Here is a 22,416-nt window from a genome sequence, read left to right on the forward strand (position 1 = left end):
CAGCCTCATGTCCTCCCTGATCAGCTCCAGAAGCTGGTCATCGCTGTCACCTTCCCCTGGATGCCCATTTTCTCCAGAATAGTCTTAACAAACATGTAAGAAAAGAAACAGGAAGAGAAAAGATAGAGAAAAGAGGACAACGGGTTATTCCTTTCATGTTTTCACAGAAAAAACTAAACTCAAACGAGTTTTTAAAATATGAGATGTTATTGTACCTCCATGCCACAGCCGCCGAATACTTTGCTCCAGTGATCATGTGGTCCATCTCCGCCCTAAGCTTAATAAATTCCCTGGTTTTCTCTTGTACCTAAAATACAAACTTCTATTAAAATCGGGGGAAACGTAGCGGGAGAAGTACGACACCGAGCGGCCGAACATACGAGCCGAGACCGCAATACAAGCACTTTTACTGTAACATTTTTAACTAAAATAACGTTCATGTATAAAGCCCTTAACCTAACAGTTTTCAAGCTTATACTGACATTTATATGCGCAATCCTCTCCGACAGCTCCCGCTTCACTGTCCGCCATTGTTTTTAAGTTTGTCTGCCGGCCGGCCCGCAAGGCATCTTGGGAAATGCTACCTATTGAAGGATACACCGGACCCATCCTTCATTCAGGCGCAAAGAAGGCCGGATTCGTCGACCGCATTTGAAGGAGTCTTCGAATTGGTACAGGCCGAGTCGCGGCGCTGTGACGTAACCGGCCGACGAATCTGGCCAACGTAGGATGCAGACCCTGAATTGAGACACAGCCTTTATTCATAGGCATCAACATTTTCACACTTTTCTCTCATGTTGAAAGCTTCTTTCCGGAGTATGTCTCTTTTCCGATGGCACCATCTAGTGGCTGACAAGCATATCACACAACTAATCGGTAGCTCTGTTTTTTTTAGATGACGACTTCACGTTTCTGTTATAAATGTGCTTCTGTAGCCGACAAACAGAGCTAAAACACGTTGTTTTACGAGTATTATTCTCATGTCATGCTGTGTTTTCATATATTTATATTTTAGAGACTTTCCTGTCTGTAAAAAGTTCATCAACTCTGCATCAGCCGAGGTACTCCTTACATTTGAAGCAAGTAAGCAGTAGTCAAATGCTATTGGTTAGTTCTGGTGGGCGCTCAGTTTCCTGTTGCATGGACCTCTGCGGGAAAGGGGGCGTGGTAGCAAAAAAAAAGTCATATTGCTTATATTATATCACAGTACATGATGAGATAATCACTTTAACGGATTTCTGAAAAATCATACATCCTTTCTTAAAGGGGAAAACTCCGGAAAGCAGCTTTAAACACTCTTGAGTGCCCTAATCATGACACAGAGCATGCTTTAAAAAGGCAGGGAAAATTCCACTAAAGGTAAGAATTGTTTTCAGGTGTATTTATTAGTTTGCCCTGAAGTCATTTAGCAAAGTGAGCTGCCTGAATGCTTTAATGGACTGTCTGAATGCTTTTCCTCACAAAAACACAGCTAGAACACTGAACATTGATTATTTTACAAAACCCTTTTTAGGTTTAACAGATCTAGTTTACATCCATCTCACGGTAAGCTCACGAAGGCAAACGGGTCCGCGCGCATCAGTAAGTAATGTTATTTTTCTGTACCTTATTTTGCTGGATGAATGGGGGACATGCTGTCATTTAACTGCTTGGTCAAACATTTTAGTGGGTCTGCATAAGAACCTTGAGCGAGTGCCCGGCTGGCTGTTTGCATTTCCCTGGGCAGCCGGGACTCGTGGACCGCTCCGATGTGAGGCTGCAGTCATGCTGGTCACTTGTGGATCTCTGTGGGAAACCACAGAAACACTGCAGCTCTTTTAGTCAATGTTGCTTCACTTTTGAGTCACTCAACTGCACTTTTCTCGCTGATAGTTTGCTGGTTGAATGGGGTAACATTCTATATGTTTACAACAACACTGCTTGGTCATTTGGCTCCCGGCTCTGTACCAATACCCGGGATCTTTTACCGCAGTGGACCAGCAAAGCCCGACATCCTCGGTCAGCTTACAGTTTCGTTTCTAAGCAGGTCGGAGGTGCCTTTACTTTAAAGTGGCTATAACACGTATTTCTTGCTGAAAAGGCATGGAAAAGCTTCAGGTTAGCATGTAGCTAATGACCCGCTGATCTCCAACCATGGAGCATGAGCTGATGGTTAGCTAAGTTAGCTAGTAGCTACACTGGTTCATTTGTTCCAACCTAGGGTGACCATACATCCTCTTTTCCCTGGACATGTCCACTTTTCCCCGGACATGTCCACTTTTCACTCTCTGTCCGGAGTGACCGGGGGGGTGGGGTGGGGGGTGTCCTATTGCCCGGGTCACCCTCTGCCCCGTCTCTTCCCACCGACTCCTCCTTCCCGTGACCTCCTTCATGGTGAGACCTCACATCAGATGCACGCTCTGGTGGACTCGGGGGCCGCCGACAACTTCATGGATGTGGATGTGGCTAAATGCCTACGGATCCCCCTGACCCCCCTGGAAAAGGTTGTTCCGGTGACCTCAGTGGACGGCCGACCTCTCCAGCCCTATCCTGTCCAAGACCGAACCCAGTCACTCCAGATGATCACCCAAGGCCACCAGGAGACCCTCAATTTCCTGATCATCTCCGCTCCCTCCTCTCCTCTAATCCTAGGGTTCCCCTGGCTCCGTCTCCATGACCACCAGATTTCCTGGTCCCAGAACCGCCTGTTAGGCTGGGGGACCCAATGCCAGGCCCACCTCTCTTCTCCTCCACCCATGGCAGCCCCGCCATCTTCCAACGCCTCATTAATGATGTCCTCCGCTACATGCTGGGCCAGTGGGTGTTTGCCTACCTGGATGACATCCTCATTTATTCCAAGTCCGAGGCCGAACACCTCCACCATGTTCATGCCGTCCTGACCCGGCTCCTGAACAATAACCTGTTCTGTAAGCCCGAGAAATGCTCTTTCCACCAGCGGATCATCTCATTCCTGGGCTTCATGATTTTGGATAAAGGCATAACCATGGACCCTCAGAAGGTCCAGGCGGTCGCTGACTGGCCCCTTCCAACAAGCCTGAAACAACTGCAGAGTTTTCTGGGTTTCTGCAACTTTTATCGCCGTTTTGTAAAGAACTTCAGCACCATTGTGGCACCTCTCACCTCACTCACCCGACCAAGCCCACCCGGCCAACTGTTTCATCTAACTCCAGATGTCATTCGGGCCTTCTGCCATCTGGTCACCCAGTTCACGTCTGCCCCCGTCCTTCGCCATCCAGATACCACTATACCCTTTGTGGTCGAGGTTGCTGCCTCGTCGGTGCCGGTGCCATCCTGTCCCAAGGCGGGCCCGACGACAGACTCCATCCCTGCGCCTACTTCTCCAGGAAGTTTTCCACCACTCAGCAGAAGTATGGCGTGGGCGATCGCAAACTGCTTGCTATAAAATGGGCGCTTGAAGAATGGAGACAATGGCTTCTGGGCGCTACCCAGCCGTTCACGATTTGGACGGACCATCAGAACCTGACTCACATCTGCTCCGCCAAGCAGCTTAATCCTCGCCAGGCCCGCTGGGCCCTCTTCTTCGAGCCCTATGAGTTCTATCTCGCCTACCGCCCCGGAACCAAGAATCAGGAGGCAGATGCCCTCTCCCGTCAGTTCTCACACTCCACGTCCACGTCTGAGCCCGCACCGATTCTCCCCGATCACCGATTCCTGGCCCCCCTGAGGTGGCCTTTGGAGGAGACTATTCAGCACGCCCTGTAGGAGCTAAAAGCAGTGTTTTGTGTACGTGTATGTTGACATGTTGCTTATCAATGCCAGCCGTTTATCAGGCAGCCCAGCTGCTGAGTACATGCTCCAAAAACATGTTGATCTGTCCAGCTTATGTAAGTTTCAACTACTTTTGACCATATTAGGATGTGGAAGTAGCACCCCATCATTTCTCAGAATCAAAAGGGAGGTGGGGGTTGAATAGTATAACTGATGCTGCGTGGTGTAGGAGAGTGGGCTTTTGCAGAAGGATCTCCAGCCGAGGTGTTTAGATCGAAGCTGGACGCTGTCCCCTGTGAAGTGACAACCCCGCACCTCCAGAGACTCCCACTAATCATCTCTATGTCCCTACATCCTGCCGCAGTGAGGCGCTTTCCTGGGCCCACTCGTCACGCATGTCAGGCCATGCGGGGTTCTCTCGGACTCTTAAATTCCTCCAGCGGGCTCTCTGGTGGCCACACGTGGCTAAGGACGTTAAGGAATACACTAGCGCCGGTGACATCTGCGCTCGCTCAAAGAAACCCAGCCAGGCCCCTGTTGAAGTTCTCAGACCACTCCCGGTGCCCAGCCGTCCCTGGTCCCACGTGAGCCTGAATTTTGCCACGGAACTCCCGCCAGTCAACAACCTAAATACGGTCCTCACGGTCACATACTGTTTCTCAAAAGCGGTCCGTTTCATCACCCTTCCGGGTTTCCCTTTGGCACGACGCCCTGCGGAACTGTTCCTGGAGAACGTGATGCACCTCCACGGCTTCCCTGTCGATGTGGTCTCCGTCCGGGGTCCCCAGTTTACAGCCCGATTCTGGAAAGCCTTTTGCCACCTATAGGGAGCATCAGTCAGCTTATCCTCAGGCTATCACCCGCAGACCAATGGTCAGACAGAGCAGGTTAAGCAACAGCTGGGTCGGTACCGCCGGTGCTTTGTCTCGGCTCAACCCTCGCAGTGGCCTAAATACCTCCTTTGGGCAGAGTTGTCCCACAATCTACACACCTCCTTGACCACTCACATGTCCCCTTTCGAAGCCTGCTATGGCTACCAGCCCCCAGTCGTCGCCCACCAGGAGCCCGAAGTTGCTGTTCCTGCTGCACAATCCCTAGTGAGGCGCTGCAAGAATGCCTGGATCAAGGCACAAGCTTCCATTACCTGGGCTAATGCCTGTTATGCTCACCAACATCTCCGCCGACACCGTCCTTGTCCCTCCTATGTTCCTAGAGATAAGGTCTGGGTGTCCACCGCGGGCCTCCGCCTCCGTGTTGGATCCAAGAAGCTCGCTCCCCGGTTCCTCGGGCCTTACACTGTACAGAAGGTCATCAACCCAGTCTCGTACCGGCTGCGGTTGCCGGCGAGTCTCCCCATTCATCCCACCTTCCACACCTCCCTGCTCAAGCCCTATGTGGAATCTTCCCTCTTACCGCCTCCGGCACCTCCGCCTGCCCGCTTCCTCGACGGTGAGCCCATCTACATCATCCGACGCATCCTGGACGCTCGTCGCAGAGGTTGAGGATGGCAATACCTCGTCGGACTACGGCCCCGAGGAGCGCTCCTGGGAACCGGTCCGCTCCATCCTGGACCCTTCCCTTATCTCGGACTTCTGGGGCCGCCGGGGCCGCCCTGGGACTTCAGGAGCCGTCCCTGGACCAGGGGTTCCTGTCAGAGCCCAAGTGCCCAAACCAGCCTCTTCTATCCAGTCTCCACCCTGGACCACAACTCCCAGCATGCTCCTCGTGGGGATTCCCTCCACGTCACACCTACGTCACCAACCACTACTATATACGGAAGTCGCCTCCCGAGCTCACCACTCAGTCATCGTTTCTTCTAATCCGTGATCAGAGTATTCTACCAACCTACCCAACGAACTGTCTACTCACAGTAAGCTCTATTTCTTACCTCTGCAAAACCCAGCATCTCCGTGTCGCCTCATTGACGCTCGGACGCTCGGGGAATTCCTAGATCAAACCGCGAGCCGGTGTTTCGCCGACGCTAGCAATTCCGCGTCGGTAAAGCTACGCTCGCCACAGCTCAACTCCCTTATCCAGCCGACCAGTCTGACACCTAATCGGTTAATTAGATTACAGGCTTATCTTGAAGACATAAAAAATTGGATGACTCAAAACTTTTTGCTTTTAAATCAAGACAAGACTGAAGTTCTCATATTTGGACCTGAAATTCAGAAAAGGAAATTGCTTAGTCAATCACCTGACCTGAATGGCATTAAATTAATCTCTGAGAACAAATTAAGGAACCTTGGTGTTATCTTCAACCAGGACATGTAATTCAAATCCCACGTTGAACAGGTTTGTAGGATTTCCTTTTTTCACCTTTGATTTATTGCTAAGATTAGAAGTATCCTTTCCAGGATACACACATGAACACATGACTCTTATTTTTCCCTTCTTTGCTCAGAACGAGTCTGCATGAGAGATAGTCTCAAGGTCTCATGCGTTCCTTCCAACCTGCTTATTTTCAGCTCAACAGAAAAACGAAGAATAAACTCTTTTCTTTTAATTAATCAAAGAACTCTGTTTTAATAAAGCTAATCCATCAAAGTGTTAGTCAGTAAAAAGATGTGACCGACCTGTGAAATCAAAATATTAATTACTTTATTATGATCCTATAGAAATAATAAGTACTGTGACTTTAAGTGTTCCAACAGGACTCATTTCACGTAGTGTTAAAAGGACATAACATTCCTTTCACTGATTCAATCAGAATTTTACAGTCGTCGACATAGATGAGAGTACCTCGCTCTCGAGCATCAGGGCAGGCTTTGCCCAAGAAGATATTAAACTCAGCTGGTGAGTTGGAATAACCAAAAGGACACCGAGTGAAGGTGTACTGGTGGTTGGCAAAGGAGAAGGCTAGTTTGTGTTGGTCAGATTTATGGACAGGAATTGTCCAGAATCCAGACACAGTGTCAAGGGTGGAGAAGTATTTAGCGTCTTTCACTTTTGGGAGTTCTTGTTCCAGGCGCTATCATCCACCAAGACAAGGGAACCTGTTTGTTGAGTTGCCTGTAGTCAATGTTTAGTTGCCACTTACCATTAGGCTTCTTTACTGGCCACAATGGAGCTGAGTAGGTGCTGTTGCAGGGTCAGATGATCCCTTTAGCCAAGAGGCTTTCAATGATTTTTGTGTGGCCTTAATGCAAGACTACAGTGTTAGCAGTGGCGTTTTTGTTTCTGCTAACTTAGCAAAGCAGCTCATATAAACTTTAGCTAGACTACATATTTGTACAAATATCTTATAATAAGGCCTTAATAATGGTATAAATAGCATGACGTTATGTTAGTGTGTCACCTTGTTTAAATAAAAAGAAGAGGAAATGACTAAAATAAGTTTAGAAAGCCCATTGAAATGTACTTACCCAAGCTCTTCAGCCATTGCGAACTGCAGACGGCAGCGGACTGAAAACCGAGGGAAAAACGCAACTCTCCCTCTGATTGGTTGAGCCTGTTGTCCTGGAAACCAGAGCAGACCAATGACAACCCTCCCTCTGTGGCTCCTCCTTCCGCCCCCACCCTCGCCCTCATCCCCTGCTCCACTCGCCTCTGCAGATACACACAGCTGCAATTTGCAACATACAACCTGCCAAAAGTGTTTCAAAAGTCAGACTCGTGAGGAGAGTTGTGCGCTTGTAAAACAACAACTGAGCATGCGCAGAAATGTATTTGAGAAGTTGTATTTACTGGGTCGCAAAAGAAAATTTTACATACAAGCTCTCGTAACTCAGTCAGACTAATCACTTTTGACGCCATAACCCATTTATCAAACAAAATGCTTTTCTCTCTGGAAAATTCTACATATGTCTGCTCCTCGTCCCGTTTCCTAAGAGATCTGAACTTTTGCCGATAGGCTTCTGGAACCAGCTCATATGCCTGCAAAACTGCTTCTTTTACACGGTCATAGTCAGAAAAATCATGCACAGACAAAGCAGACATTACCTCTTGAGCCTTGCCTGTCAGTTTGCGTTGTAACAGCAGAGTCCACACTTCCTGCGGCCAACTGAGTGAAGTAGCAATGCGCTCAAACGCGGCGAAGTAGCTGTCCACTTCGGCCTCACTGAAAGGTGGCATCAGCATCATGCACTTCCCGACGTCAATCTGCTCTGCAGCAGTCGTCAGCCCTTTAGCCGTCTGATCAGCTCTTCTGCTCGGCAGCTGTGCCTGAACCTCCAGCTCCAGTCGTTTCAGCTTTGTTCTGTTGTCTGCTTCAAGTTCCAATTTCCTCATTTCGAAGTCTCTTTCACGTTGTTTATTCTCTGCCTCCTGCTTCAGGCGAGCCAAACGATATTGAAAGCAGGCGTGGTCAAGAGAATCGCTCCTCGAACCTGGAGAATCCGGGTCAAATCGTGGGAGAGTTGGTGGAGGAGAGTGACGGTCCTCACCCCTTTCAGGGGTCCTCATCCCGTCGGCCGCATCCTCTGTCGCACCACACGCCTCAGCAATGTCCTCCTCTTTACCGTCAACACAGTCCTTCTCACTCTGAAAAGGCAAGACAGCAAGATCACTCAGGGGTGACAGCAGCTTTCTCCGCTCCATCACAGACAGAACCTCCTCCTTCAGGGCGTTCTTCAGCATGTGCTGAACCCCAGTGAGACCCAAGTAAGCAGCTACTTCTAATAAATCTTGCTTATGACACTCATCCAGTTGTCCACGGGAAGGCGCCCTCATGAAGGTTTCCACTTCGAAGCTAGACATGATCACAGAAAAGAAATTATTACAAACAACCCCACAACGAAAACCCACTTTGTTACTGAGGGTAAATGTTATATGTAACCGACAAATCCCGGACGAGCCCCCACTTTGTTACAACTCAAGTTTAGGATCCGGGCACAGGTAAGTAAATTAAGGTAAAAGGAGTGGGAGGAGTCGTAAGGCTGTTAATAACAATATCTTTTAATAACATAAAAGGAGGGGATATAACCGCCTCACAGGATAATACCAGTTACACAAAAGGAAAAGGGCTGGGGAACAAGCCCCAGGAATAAAATACAACAGAATATACCAAGCTTTCTGGTTTAGCTGGAACCTCTAAAACTTTACAAATTAAAGGCTGGTGTTCTACACTTCTGGATCAAGATAAACAAATCTAATAAACGAAAACTATAACCACCGTCTGTCTAGCGTAGGACCTCTAAAACACGCACACTCTATTGGATTACAATCGGACACGGAACTCAACGGGAGTGAGGAGCAGGGAGACAACCCATGGGTAAGAGTTGCTCCTCGAACAGCTGATCCCACGTCGTCTTTATCCTCTCCGGCACAGCTGAAACAATCAGTCCTTATCTCATGCAGCCAGACTCCCCGCGCTTCAACCAGGGTTCCTGGATGAGGCACGTTCATTTTGAGGGAATCCCCGACGTCGCCATGGAGACAAGACGCTCTTCCTGGTTCTCACTCGCCGACAGGTTTCTTCCGCTCTGACGCTCCACAATGAGTATGCCAAAAATAAAAATAATACAATAACCACAAGTACTTACAGGCCCCACTGAAAAAGGGGACGTAACACCCTCCATTTTGAAAAATGTTTTTTTAATCCCCCTATTATGCCAGCATATGGTGTGGACAGATGAGTAGAATACATCTAGTTCATATACAAAATGTATCTTCCAAATATGATGTGGAATTCCAAAGTTAAAGCACTTTAAAAACTAGTATAAATGATTAAAGCCTCTATTTATAAAATGTTTTGTAAACACTTCCCTGTTATGCCTGCATCTGGTTTGGACAGATGATTACTAGAACACATCTTCTACATATAAAAATGTTTCATCCAAATCTTATCTGGATTTCAAAATTAAAGCACTTTGAACTCTGTTATAAATGATTCAATCCTCTATTTTGAAGAAATAAAAATAAAAAATCACCCTGCTATGCCAGCATATGGCGTAGAAAGTTGAGTACTAGAATGCATCTAGTTTACATAAAAAAGGTGTCTTCCAATTCTCATGTGGAATTCCACATCAAATGTTGATGAGACTTCCCGTGGTGTTACTAGTGGTGGTCTAATATTCACCTTTCCACTCCAGAAGCTGGAATAACAGATTTTTGGGGTGTTATTAAAACATATTTTGTGTAATAAGTTCATATTTTGGGATGAATAATTAATATTTTAAAAATAAGCTGCTGAATTTATTTTCATAGGAATAATGAGAGTTCGTCAAATTGTAATATAGTATTAAATCACTACAGACTCAGAGAGAAACATATTTCAAAATGATTGTCAAATATTGTTTTAGGCATTTCATCATTTGAAGTATATATTTTAAATATCTGTTAAAATAGAGACTTAAGTATGATTTCATAACTTTTGAATTCTATTTTTAAAGTTTTTCTTAAACAGTCAGCAAATACTAGGATGGGCTTTTATTTTGAGAAACATTGGCCTGACCTTTTACGTCAAGCTGTGAACGCGTGAGCCTAACAAAATCGAGTGAGGGCTTACTTTTACCGTGAATCGACGATTGGAGGCTGGTTTTACCGCAGTGGAACACCCAGTAAGGAACTGGCTTTTATTTTGAAAAGGTTTGCAAAGGCTGTTACCGTAATACTGTGTATGCTCGCACCTCAAAAAATCGAATGAGGACTCCCTTTACCGTGGATCTCCGAGTGGAGGCCGGCTTCACCGCAGTCCCTCCCCGTGCTACAAGCCGCAGCCAAGACCTTCTCAGTGTACTTAGAACATTCTGTAGACCCGATGAGAAAGAGAGAGAAGGAAGGAAGGAAGTGGTCGAGGATTAGGTGGTTGAAGACATTCTACATGTCTACGTAAACTTTGACGTTGGTTGGATAACTTTATTGTAAGTTTAAAAGAGTAAAGAAAGAGAGGCAGCTGCGCGTCGCTTCACCCAGGCTGAGCGGAAACAAGGAAGTGAAGCGAAACGGTAAGACTCTTGTTTTGACCCTCATGGCAGCGTTTAGATTCCTGAGCAGGAAGGGACACAGGTGAGAGAAACCCTCTGCCCAGGTGCGGACAGTTGTATGAAGTCAGCAGGGCCACGCGCTGATACATGAAACATCTGTAATGCGGAGGATCAGGTTGGTGTTTTCAGATGGTTTCATGAGTAGTGCTGCGGTGCTACGGTGTCCCGTGTGGTGCCTTGGAGGAAACCATAACTCATGGGCATGAGTTATTGATGCGTGGCCACGAGTTATTAATGCGTGTCCACAAGTTATTAATGCGTCCCCACAAGTTATTAATGCGTCCCCACAAGCAGGGCCAGATTAACACTTCGTTGTACCCTGGGCAACAATATTAAAGGGCCCCATCATCACGACCCAAGGATCACCATAATATGGTCACATACAGAATATTTTACTGTAATATGCAGTAAATATACTCAATACTTGAATGCCTGACATCATGTTACCGCTCAGGGTAACCTTTGACCCACCTCGTGTGGACTGACCAATTAGGAGAGGGTCTTAACTTGAGGCCCTCTCTTCATTGGTCAGTCTGCATGAGACTGACTCTCAACTGACGTTCAGTCATAGGCAGCGAATTGCCTCTGTGCAGCGCAAAAGCTCGGGTGGACAGTTTGTTGAATATAGGGTGAACATATTTCCATCTCCAAAAAAGAGGACAGGGGATCTGTGCCTATGACGTCACACTATGGCAATGCCACACAAGCCACGTTGGGACCCATTTTTTTGTAAGAACTAAATTAATATCAGATTCTGCCAATAAAAGGGCTCCAAAACAATTCATATGTAAATATTTCACATATTTATTGCAAAATCACATTTTTATGCTTTAGTGCTGCAACACGGTTTTATTAATAATAAATTATTATACATTTTGTTTTACTACAGCATCGGTAAGCTTCCTGTGCACAGATTGTTAATGATGCTTGTTTCAGCTGTGAGATTAGACGATAGGATCAATGAAAAAATAAGTTGTCACACACTCCATGGAAACTTTCAGAGAATCCACAAATAGTGGCTTTCAAATAGTTTTGTTACTTTTTGCAAGTTTAGAAGAGCAGCAGATGAGACAGCATGTCTGATAATTTAGTTTTTCATCTGATAACATGTCAGCGATGTCTGAGGAAATTTTATAAACATTGTTTAACTAACACTACTGGAGAGGGTATGAATTACACAGAGGCTTCTGGGGAGCCCAGTTATGGGGGGGTCATTTTGCCTTGGCCCCCAAAATGTCTTGAAACGGCCCTGGGTGTGTGACTGAGTTTTGAAGGTGATCTGAATTGTATCAGATGTATAAATATTACATGTGTATAACTTATTGTTTTATACAAGTAAAAACGTGTGGTGGAGATGGGGCTACACCTCCTGGGGCCGGGCCGGACACGGGCTCAGATTTTAGGCCCGTGCAGGGCTCTACACCAAAGTTCGTAGAATAACCACAGTATGATCAGGTTAGTTCGTTAAGCTAATCAGAAAAAATGTTTCCTATATAAGGAACCCAGCAGGTTGCATCGAGTCACTGACTAGTGTCAGTCTTTACAGCAATCCTCATACTAAGCAAGCATGCAGCAACAGTGGAGAGGAAAACTCCCTTTTAACAGGAAGAAACCTCCAGAGGATCCTGGCTCAGTATAAGCAGCCATCCTCCATGACTCACTGGGGATCGAAAAGACAGAGCACAACACACACACACACACACACACACACACACACACACACACACACACACACACACACACACACACACACACACACACACACACACACACACACACACACACACACACACACACACACACACACAACATATATACCAAGTAGTGTTTCTATGGTTACGTTGTGATTTCTTAGTAGATATTCCATTTGGTGAGAGATGAACTTTATTGTATTTATCCTAGTGAATCTATAATTAAACGGGTAAACTAGTAGTAGCACATTCAATGTCAAAGCGAGTAAAATGTTATTATCAGGAGAGGGAGAATGTTTAAGTGGTTAGCAGCAGTGTTCTAGCCGATGGTCCCCTCCATGAAGCATTATGCTGTGTTCACAGAGTGGTTCCTGCTTCTTCGGGAAGCAGCGCAGATTCATTTGAGATATTAATGAAATTGCTGTAAAAACAATTCTGCATGTTGTAGGCTGGAATTTCATCTGTCAGGAAACCACCAAGCTCCTTTAAATCCGAGACCATGGTCTTGACCTGGAAAAGGGTAGAATACCTTTCCAGGACCAATACCAGGATCTTCTCCAGGTCAGGGATGAGGTACCACCTCAGTGGAGGAGTTTAAGTATCTCAGGGTTTTGTCCATGAGTGAGGGAAAAATAGTGCTCGAGATCCATCAGAGGGTTGGTGCTGCGTCTGCAGTGATGCGGGCGTTGTACCGGTCTGTCGTGGTGAAGAGAGAGCTGAGTCAGAAGGTGAAGTTCTCCATTTACTGGTTGAGCTTTGGGTAGTTACTGAAACAATGAGATGAGGATGCAAGCAGCCGAAATGAGTTTTCTCTGCAGGGTGGCTGGGCTCTCCATTAGCAGACATGAAAATCCCTCACCTTTTTGTGAAATTCAGTTGTAAATATTAAACAGGGCCGGTTCTAGACGGGCATGTTTGAGGGAGCAGACTGTGGCAACAGAAGAGGAAAAGGCATGTGTTGGTGGTGGAGGCACTCTGGATGTTTTTGGATTGCATTTCGTTAGAACTTTACCCTCCCTTTCCTTCTCTGTGTCTGAAACTTGGTCATCACATCACAAACTGCAATAGCATGTTATATTGTATTTAATCCAAAACCCTCACCATACCTCAAGGCATCCTGAATCCTGTTGTCTGTCTCCTAACGAACGTTGATTTAGGTGTACAGGCACACTCCTAGTTGGTTTTTCACTGTATAAATCTTGCTTGGCTCTAAATGACATGGATGTAATGGATTCACAGATTGTTGACTATAACTTAACAATAAACAATAACCTTTTTTGTAAAGACATACAGTTTAGGTTTTAAAAATGAACTGCTCAGTTTGATTTTATTATGTAATTATACAACAGTAGAATAGTAAAAATGAAATAAAATGAGATATTGCCCCCTAGAGGGCAGTAGCCATGCATGGACATTATTTCTTTTATGGATCCTGTTTCTTAAGGAATTGGGTTTCTGTCGTGTGATTGCTGTTCTCTGAATTGTAGGTGTAGGAACCACTTGGCTACTAAAGAACTGACTTGGTTCACTTTGTCCTAAAGTACTTGTTGCTGAACTCTTCCTCCCTTTGTTTTTTGTCTCATTTCAACACAGGTCAAACAAATGTAAACCTAAGAGGAGATACCAGGATCTACCAGGATCTTCATGGCCTACCTCAATACTCCTACTTATCTATCCCGCATCTTTTCCCAACCTAACTCCTGAGAACGGCCACCAGGCCTTGGGCTTTATCCTGTGGCCTCTACTGTGGAGGCCTTTCTCGTTAGGATCTTAACTCCCACAAAGCACTGCTTTCCCGGAGCAGCCATGGCACCATTGGATTTGTAATGTCCATGTCTGGTAACGAATCGGGACAAGTGGATGAAAGGGGGCAGATTCTCAGAGACGTTCCCTTGTTTGTGATTGGATGTGACGATGATGAGCTGGATAGTGGTCAAATGGATGCTGATGTAAAGAAAGACTCGTTTCAAGAAGAGGACATGGAGGATAATGACAACAAGTTGGTAAGTAGGGGGTGTCTCTGTCTCATTAAGTAGGGTTGGGCATTGAGCATCGATTGGAACCAGTTCCAACTGTTCATTTTTCCCGGAATCATTCAAAGTTTTTTATTTTGACTCTTAGTTTCGATTCCTAGAATGCCGACGGAAGAGGAATCCGCGGCTGATCTCCGTGAAAAATAAATGTGATCTGCAAATTGTGATCAACGCTTTTCAGAGCTGATCACACCAGCTGTCTGTGTGCAGCACCGAGTCCCCCCTCCCCCACCTGGTGCGCAGCGGCCAAATATAAACAAACGCGTCTGCCGAACTTTTGCTCCGTGATGTAAACTTTAACTCCTGTAGAGGAAACGTGTTAAATATGTCAACACGGTGGATTTAATAGAAGCTTTAAAGAACAAACTCTGGACGGTGTGAGGTGAGTTTGTCTCACTGCAGAAACAAAAACACACACGGAGCGTCAGCAGTCAGACGCAGCCGCTCACCAACACTTGTGTGTGTGTGTGTGTGTGTGTGTGTGTGTGTGTGTGTGTGTGAGAGAGCGTCAGAAGGCTGAACAATTACCTGTAGATTCATTAAAGTCATCATGCTAGAGCAGCTTTCTCTGTGGTGGACCACACCAGCTTCTGCCACCATAAATAATAATAATAAATCACACACAAAGTTGTGAACATTTAAATTTCCTTTCTGAATTATTTCTGTTGAGAGTTTTAATGTTTAAAATCTGTTAAATGTAGCTGATGTCAGTAACAATCTACGTTTCAGTTCTGACTGAATGCTGCTGCAGCATGGAGGTGTAGTTCTCAGTCATCCTGGACATGATCATCCTGAGAGTTTTAGCTGAAAACAGCTGCACGTTTCTGGATGTGTTGGAGACATTTAGCCTCTCATCCCAGAGGCTTCTTCCAGACTTTGGTTGTGGTCAGAAACAAACACACTGGTTGTGCTGCAAGTCTTTTTCTTTTTTTCTCCAAAACATGTTTTTGTCTAAATGAAGGTGATGTTGTTGTTCATAGAATTAAAATTCATGTTGGAGTTAAGATCATTTCATCAACTAGGACCTGTGGTTAGCTAGCTCATGTAAAACATGTCATGTCTTGAAAGAATTGGAATCGGGAATCGATAGGAACCGGAATCAAAACAAGGAATTGGAATCGTTCAAAATCAAACGATGCCCAACCCTAAAAGTGTCCCAGTATGTCAGAAAGTACACACACAACTATGCCAAGCTTTAGTGCCACGATTAAAAGAAATGTATGTTTTGGAAAAAAGGAATCCTTAAAAAGCAGATGTCTACTAGTGCAGGAGTGGGAAATCCTGGTCCTCAAGGTCCCCTATCTCCCTTTTTGTTGTTTCTCTCCCTAAACACACCTGGATTGAATCTTCTGGTGATTAACAGGCTGCTGCAGAGCCTGATGAGCTGCTGAACAGGTGATTTATCCAGGAATCAGGTGTGTTGGAGCAGGTAAACCTCTGAAACCTGCTGTATAGCGGCCCATGAGGACCAGGATTGCCCACCCCTGCAGTAGTGGATGTTTGTAATAGAAACAGGCATTTTTAATCAATCAGTCTACCTCAAATTCAAATTCAAAACTACTTTATTAATCCCAGAGGGAAATTGATTGCTGTAGTAGCTCAGAATAATAATAATAATCAAGTCATCAAAGAGTTGTTGTATATTACATTGGCTGTTGTCAGGAAGGATCTCCAGTAGCGGTCAGTGTTGCAGCGAAACTGAAGAAGCCTCTGACTGAAGACACTCTTCCGTTGTCGGACAGTCTTATGAAGAGAATGCTCAGGGTTGTCCATAATTGTCTTGATTCTCTGGAGAATCTTTCTTTGCATCATCTCCTCCAGTGGTTCCACAGTCGTCCCCAGAACAGAACCAGGCTTTGTTATTAGGCTGTTGAGCCTTTTCAGGTCCCTGATTCTGATGCTGCTGCCCCAACAGACGATGGCTGAAGAGATTACACTCTCAACAACAGACTTGTAGAAGATCTGCAGCATCTTGCTACAGACACTGAATGACCTAAGCGTCCTCAATAAGTGCAGTCTGCTGTGTCCCTTCTTGTAAACGGCTTCGCTGTTCTTTCTCCAGTCCAGCCTGTTGTCCAGGTGAACTCCAAGGTGTTTGTATTCCTCAACCACCTCCACTTCTTCTCCCATGTTTCTTCTCCCTGTTTGTCAGGTAGTCTTTAATCCAGGCGATAGTTGAGGCCCCCACCTGTGTCTTCTGGAGTTTCTGGCAAAGTACATCAGGCTGGATTGTGTTAAATGCACTGGAGAAATCAAAGAACATGACCCTCACAGTGCTGCCTGCTTTGTCCAGATGACAGTGGGTTGGTTGAAGCAGCTGGATGATGGCATCTTCAACTCCAACTCCATGGCGATAAGCAAACTGCAGCAGGTCCTGATATATTCTAGTTTGCTTATTCAGGTGGACCAACAGGAGTCTCTCCAGGACCTTCATGATGTGGGATGTCAGGGCAACCGGTCTGCAGTCGTCATTGACTGATGGGTGAGTTTTCTTTGGAACTGGAACAAGGCAGGATGTCTTCCACAGGACTGGAACCTTCTCCTGGGTCAGGCTGAGGTTGAAGAGGTGCTGCAGAATCCCACAGAGCTGCTCTGCACAGGCCTTCAGTAATCTGGGGCTGGCACCATCGGGACCTGCAGCCTTGTTCCTGTTCAGTCTCTCCAGCTGCCTCTTCACCTGACTTCTAGAGACAGATAGGTGGGAGGGGGAGGTAAATGGGGCAGCAGCATCTCCTGACTTGGTTGAAGACAGATTTATAGAACCAGAAGAGTCCATGACTGCGTTAGAGGATAAAAGAGCTGGCGTGTGACAGGAAAATGTTGGATCAGAGGAGGATGGGATGTCTGATTGGCTGGGGACAGGTGAGGAGGATGCTGGGTTTGTTCCTGAACTGAACCTATTGAAGAACTTGTTCAGTTCATTGGCTGTGTCCAGGCTGCCATCTGTGCAATCCTTCCTCTGCTTGAAGCCTGTGATCTTCATCCCTGACCAGACATCTCTGATATTGTTCCCTTGTAGTTTGTTCTCCAGCTTCTTCCTGTATGCCTCCTTGCTGTCTCTGATCTTGATCTTCAGTTGCTTCTGTATACTCCTCAATAATTCCCTCTCTCCCTCCTTGAAGGCTCTTTTTTTCTCATTTAGCAGATTCTTCAGTTCACTGGTGATCCAGGGTTTGTTATTAGTGAACTATTGGGTATGATGTTGTCCATAAATAAATGAATAAATCACATGGCAGTAGCTCTTCAGTACTTTGTGTAAAAGTAGCTCACGGCCAAAAGGTTGGAGACCCCTGGTCTATTAGAACCTGGTGGTTTCCTGATTCTCATTTGGAAAGACAGTCTAATAAATACGCGTTTTACTTTTTACAGTCTCAAAACATGAATTTAAAGTTAAGGGTTGTTTTTAACTATTATTTTAATCTAAATAACATTCTCAATACTTTTGCCCCAATTAAGCAAAGATCTGTCTCATTTAACCGCTCAGCACCTTGGTTTAACTACGACCTTCACTGTCTTAAATCCAAAGGATGCAGATTGGAACGTTTGTTTAAGAAAACCGGCCTCACTATCCATACAAATCTATATAAGAATCACTTATTGCATTATAAAGACTCCATTCACACAGCTAAATCGGTTTACTATTCTAATTTAATCAGCTCGAGTGAAGGTAACTCCAAGACCCTTTTTTCTCTTTTCTCCAAAATTACAAAGCCTCCTGATTTATTGCTTAACAGTATGGTTTCCTCCGACTATTACAACTCCCTCATATCCTTCTTCACATCCAAAATCTCAAATATTCACTTTGACGCCCCCCAGCTCGTCTAGGAGATGATGGTTTGAGGGCGTAAAGAAAAATGTGTGTAAAACCAGACCAAACCAAGATTTACTCTCTTAGAGGAGTTTATTAACTAAAAACACTGCTTTATGCAGGCAAAGGAACAATGAATACAAAACCGAAAGGATGTCCACACTGGGGAATTAATGATAATACAAAACACAAGGACCATCCAGGACTGGGCAAAGAACAATAATATTAATAAACACAAAACGCCGGGACTAAACCGGGAAACTAAGGGAATGAGTTAAACACAAAAAGCTCCACCAGAAGGGTGAGCTGAACTCTTTAACGAGTAATAATAAACACAAAAAGCTCCACCAAAAGGGTGAGCTGAACTCTTTAACGAGAATTCTAAAGAAGACGAAAAGCGAGCTCTGAACTAGGAAGAATAACCAAACCACACAGGTTGCACAACGAGACTAAATAAGTCAGCTCTAGGAGGGAAAAGAGGAACACCAGCTTTAACACTCAGGCCTCTGCTAAGCTTCCCTCCTCGAATGACAGAGGGAGCTGGCTTTTAAAGGAAGCTCCCTGATCGGATAATGTGCGACACCTGGCTCAGCTGGAGCCAGGAGATCAGGAGGAGCACCGAGGCCATCTTGTGGCCACAAAACAGACAGCGTCTGTAACACCCTCCCCCTCAAAACAACAACTAAAAGTTATTTTTGTTGTTGCCACCAAAAACAAGAGTGCTCCCACTAACTAACTAGAAACAAAACAGCTAACTAACTAAGTAAAATCCCTGGATCTCTGAAGGCGGGCTGATTAAACACAAAAATATCGCGCTGCGCTGATCCTCAGCGCTGCGGAGTGTCCCCGAGATGGTAGCTTGCGCTACCAACACTAGCCTTAAAGGGAGATCCTTACAGCTAAACCAAAACAAAACTACTTGGGAGCCTCAATCTGCGTGGCATCGGGATAGCGCGTCAGCTATCAAGTTGTCCGTCCCCTTCTTGTGGCGGACCTCGATGTTGAACTCCTGGAGGAGGAGAGCCCATCTCATTAGGCGTTGATTTGAGTTGAACATGCGGTGGAGGAAGGTCAGCGGGTTGTGATCTGAGAAAACAACAGTGGTGAAATGGCTGCAGACATACACATGAAAATGTTGCAGGGACCAAATTAAAGCCAGAGTTTCCTTTTCTATTGTAGAGTAGTTGCGTTGTGACTGGTTGAACTTCCTGGAGAAATAGCAGACGGGGTGATCAAGTCCGTTAGCATCCTCTTGGAGGAGAACAGCTCCTGCTCCGGCGTCAGAGGTGTCAACCTCGATTTTAAATGGCCGGGACAGATCAGGAACAGCCAGGATCGGTGCACAACACAAGATTTCTAAGAAAGAGTAAAACCTGGGGACAGACTGGGGTTCAAGAAAAAGGAATGTCAGTGACAGGAGTAGAGTTATCAGCAGCGAGTGCAAAACAAGGAGTTTGTCCATTCTCTGAGCTGCTACTAAAACATCGTGACTTATAAGGAAGTTCACAGCAACCTGGGGCTTTATAACAGCAGTAGTATCTGCACCGGAGTTGTCGTCTGCCAGGAAAGGATGCAACACAGAGTCACGGAGAGTTATCTCCGCATCCTTTCTAGCTTGAGCTCTAGTTAGCACACAAGCAGGCAGAGGGGCTTCATCATGAACTTCGGGTTCTAAAATGAGTTCCGGCAGAGGTACGACCAAACCTCCAGCTGCATCATTTCCTAATATTAAATCAACTCCCTTTGTAGGGAGTTCGTCCAACACACCAACCAGAAAATCACCCGAGACTAAGGGACAGGTCAATTTAATGTGGTGCATTTCGGCCGAGACACCTCCCATCTCGATGCCTTGCAGCATCACCGAATAGCCGGCTTGGCTATCTTCAGAAAAGGGCAGCAAACTTCTTTTTATTAAAGTCAGGGAAGCTCCTGTGTCTCTCAAGATAACAACTTTTTTGTCAGCTTCAGAACCCGGAAGAGACACAAAACCCTCCGAAAGGAATGGTTTAAAGCAGGGACTGGGCTTTTCAGCGTGAGTTTTGTTACAGCAAGCCATTTCAGGTCGGTCCTTATTTGGAGAACTTCCGGTTCTACGGTTCTTTAGTTTCAGAGAATAACAATCACGGATGACGTGGCCACGTTTATGGCAGTAAAAACATTCGGGTTTTTCAGAATTCGAGGACGGAGTTAATCTTACACTGGGTCTGAATACACGGTTCGCGTCAGTACGAGTCTCTCTGACCCGGTGAGTGAGGGAGAACTCATCGGCGAGGAGAGCAGCTTCAGAGAAAGAATTCACTTTCTGTTCGTTCAAATAAAGAACCAGTTTTTCAGGCAGATGTCGTTTGAACTCTTCTATTAAAATGAGCTCCTTTAGATCAGACAAAGTGGAAATATGCGAAGCAGAACACCATTTCTCAAACAACACAGACTTCATGTGAGCATACTCAACATAGGACTGATTTAACTTAGGTTTCTCGAATCTGAAGCGCTGTCTGTAGGCTTCAGGAACTAGTTCATACGCTGTGAGTACGGCTGACTTTACCTTGTCGTAATCTGTACTGTCTGTTGGAGACAGAGCGGATACCACCTGAAGGGCCTTACCTGTTAACCTGCAAGTCAAGAGGAGAGGCCAGACCTCGCGAGGCCACTGCAGCGTCGCAGCGATCCGCTCAAAGGCAAGGAAGTAGCCGTCCACTTCTGTCTCCCGGAACTGGGGCAGCAGCGTAATGCATTTGCTGACATCAAACGGTGTCGTTTGCAACGGCGAACTGGAGGGTGTCACTGGATCTGGGCGAAACCCCGCACGGGAGGTAGACGAGTCATCAGGTTCTTGAGAAGAAGTCCAAGCCGCGTCAGGAACGGACTTTTTGTTGCGTAGCTCGATCTCGAGCATCTTAAGCTGAGTTTCAGCGTCCAGTCTTTTTAAATCCATTTCATGGCGTAACCGCCGTTCGAGAGCGCGTTCATCAGCCTCCATGCGCAGGCGAGCGAGCCGGAGCTTCAGGCGAGCTCCACTGAGTGGAGAAGTCGAAGGACTCAGATCTGGTGACGATGAGCCGGAAGAGGATTCTTTTGGCTTGACCTCTTTTTCTGGAGCCACCGGAGGCGATGAAGGGCGTGAGCCGGTCTCAGAAGGAGGCGGAAGGATCTCGTGAGCCTCCAAATAGTCCACAACGAACTTCCGTAGAGCGTCTTTCGGGAGCGATTTCGGGACAACCAGATCGAAGTGGGCAGCTACTTCCTGCAGGTCGGCTTTTCTGCAACGCTCCAGCAGCCGGCGCGAGGGAGCCTCCACAAAAGCCCGCAAGTCAAAGGTTGCCATGGTGACGTCCGCTCCACCTCCAAGAGAGGAAACAAGGTTAGTCCAGAAACACAAAAAGATGGTAAACCGGGAATAGATGTACAATATGACAAAAATCCCGGACGAGCCCCCACTCTTTTACGCCCCCCAGCTCGTCTAGGAGATGATGGTTTGAGGGCGTAAAGAAAAATGTGTGTAAAACCAGACCAAACCAAGATTTACTCTCTTAGAGGAGTTTATTAACTAAAAACACTGCTTTATGCAGGCAAAGGAACAATGAATACAAAACCGAAAGGATGTCCACACTGGGGAATTAATGATAATACAAAACACAAGGACCATCCAGGACTGGGCAAAGAACAATAATATTAATAAACACAAAACGCCGGGACTAAACCGGGAAACTAAGGGAATGAGTTAAACACAAAAAGCTCCACCAGAAGGGTGAGCTGAACTCTTTAACGAGTAAGAATAAACACAAAAAGCTCCACCAAAAGGGTGAGCTGAACTCTTTAACGAGTAATAATAAACACAAAAAGCTCCACCAAAAGGGTGAGCTGAACTCTTTAAAGAGTAATAATAAACACAAAAAGCTCCACCAAAAGGGTGAGCTGAACTCTTTAACGAGAATTCTAAAGAAGACGAAAAGCGAGCTCTGAACTAGGAAGAATAACCAAACCACACAGGTTGCACAACGAGACTAAATAAGTCAGCTCTAGGAGGGAAAAGAGGAACACCAGCTTTAACACTCAGGCCTCTGCTAAGCTTCCCTCCTCGAATGACAGAGGGAGCTGGCTTTTAAAGGAAGCTCCCTGATCGGATAATGTGCAACACCTGGCTCAGCTGGAGCCAGGAGATCAGGAGGAGCACCGAGGCCATCTTGTGGCCACAAAACAGACAGCGTCTGTAACATTCACCAACAACT

At 46.0% G+C, this 22,416-nt stretch overlaps 1 protein-coding gene across 2 annotated transcripts in view; it reads left to right on the top strand.

Annotated features, from left to right (window-relative positions):
• Positions 1–10,426: 10,426 nt before the first annotated feature.
• Positions 10,427–22,416, top strand: part of LOC107380822 (inositol hexakisphosphate and diphosphoinositol-pentakisphosphate kinase 1) — a 167,003-nt gene continuing 155,013 nt past the window's right edge. For both annotated transcript variants that reach the window (XM_070544139.1, XM_054743095.2), the window contains exons 1-2: positions 10,427–10,616; positions 13,940–14,349. In XM_070544139.1, the coding sequence (XP_070400240.1) occupies positions 14,173–14,349 (177 nt within the window). In that variant the 5' untranslated portion in view covers positions 10,427–10,616; positions 13,940–14,172. The remainder of the gene's footprint in view (positions 10,617–13,939; positions 14,350–22,416) is intronic.

Source organism: Nothobranchius furzeri, chromosome 14 (genome assembly GCF_043380555.1).
Source record: "Nothobranchius furzeri strain GRZ-AD chromosome 14, NfurGRZ-RIMD1, whole genome shotgun sequence".
Classification (NCBI taxonomy): domain Eukaryota; kingdom Metazoa; phylum Chordata; class Actinopteri; order Cyprinodontiformes; family Nothobranchiidae; genus Nothobranchius; species Nothobranchius furzeri.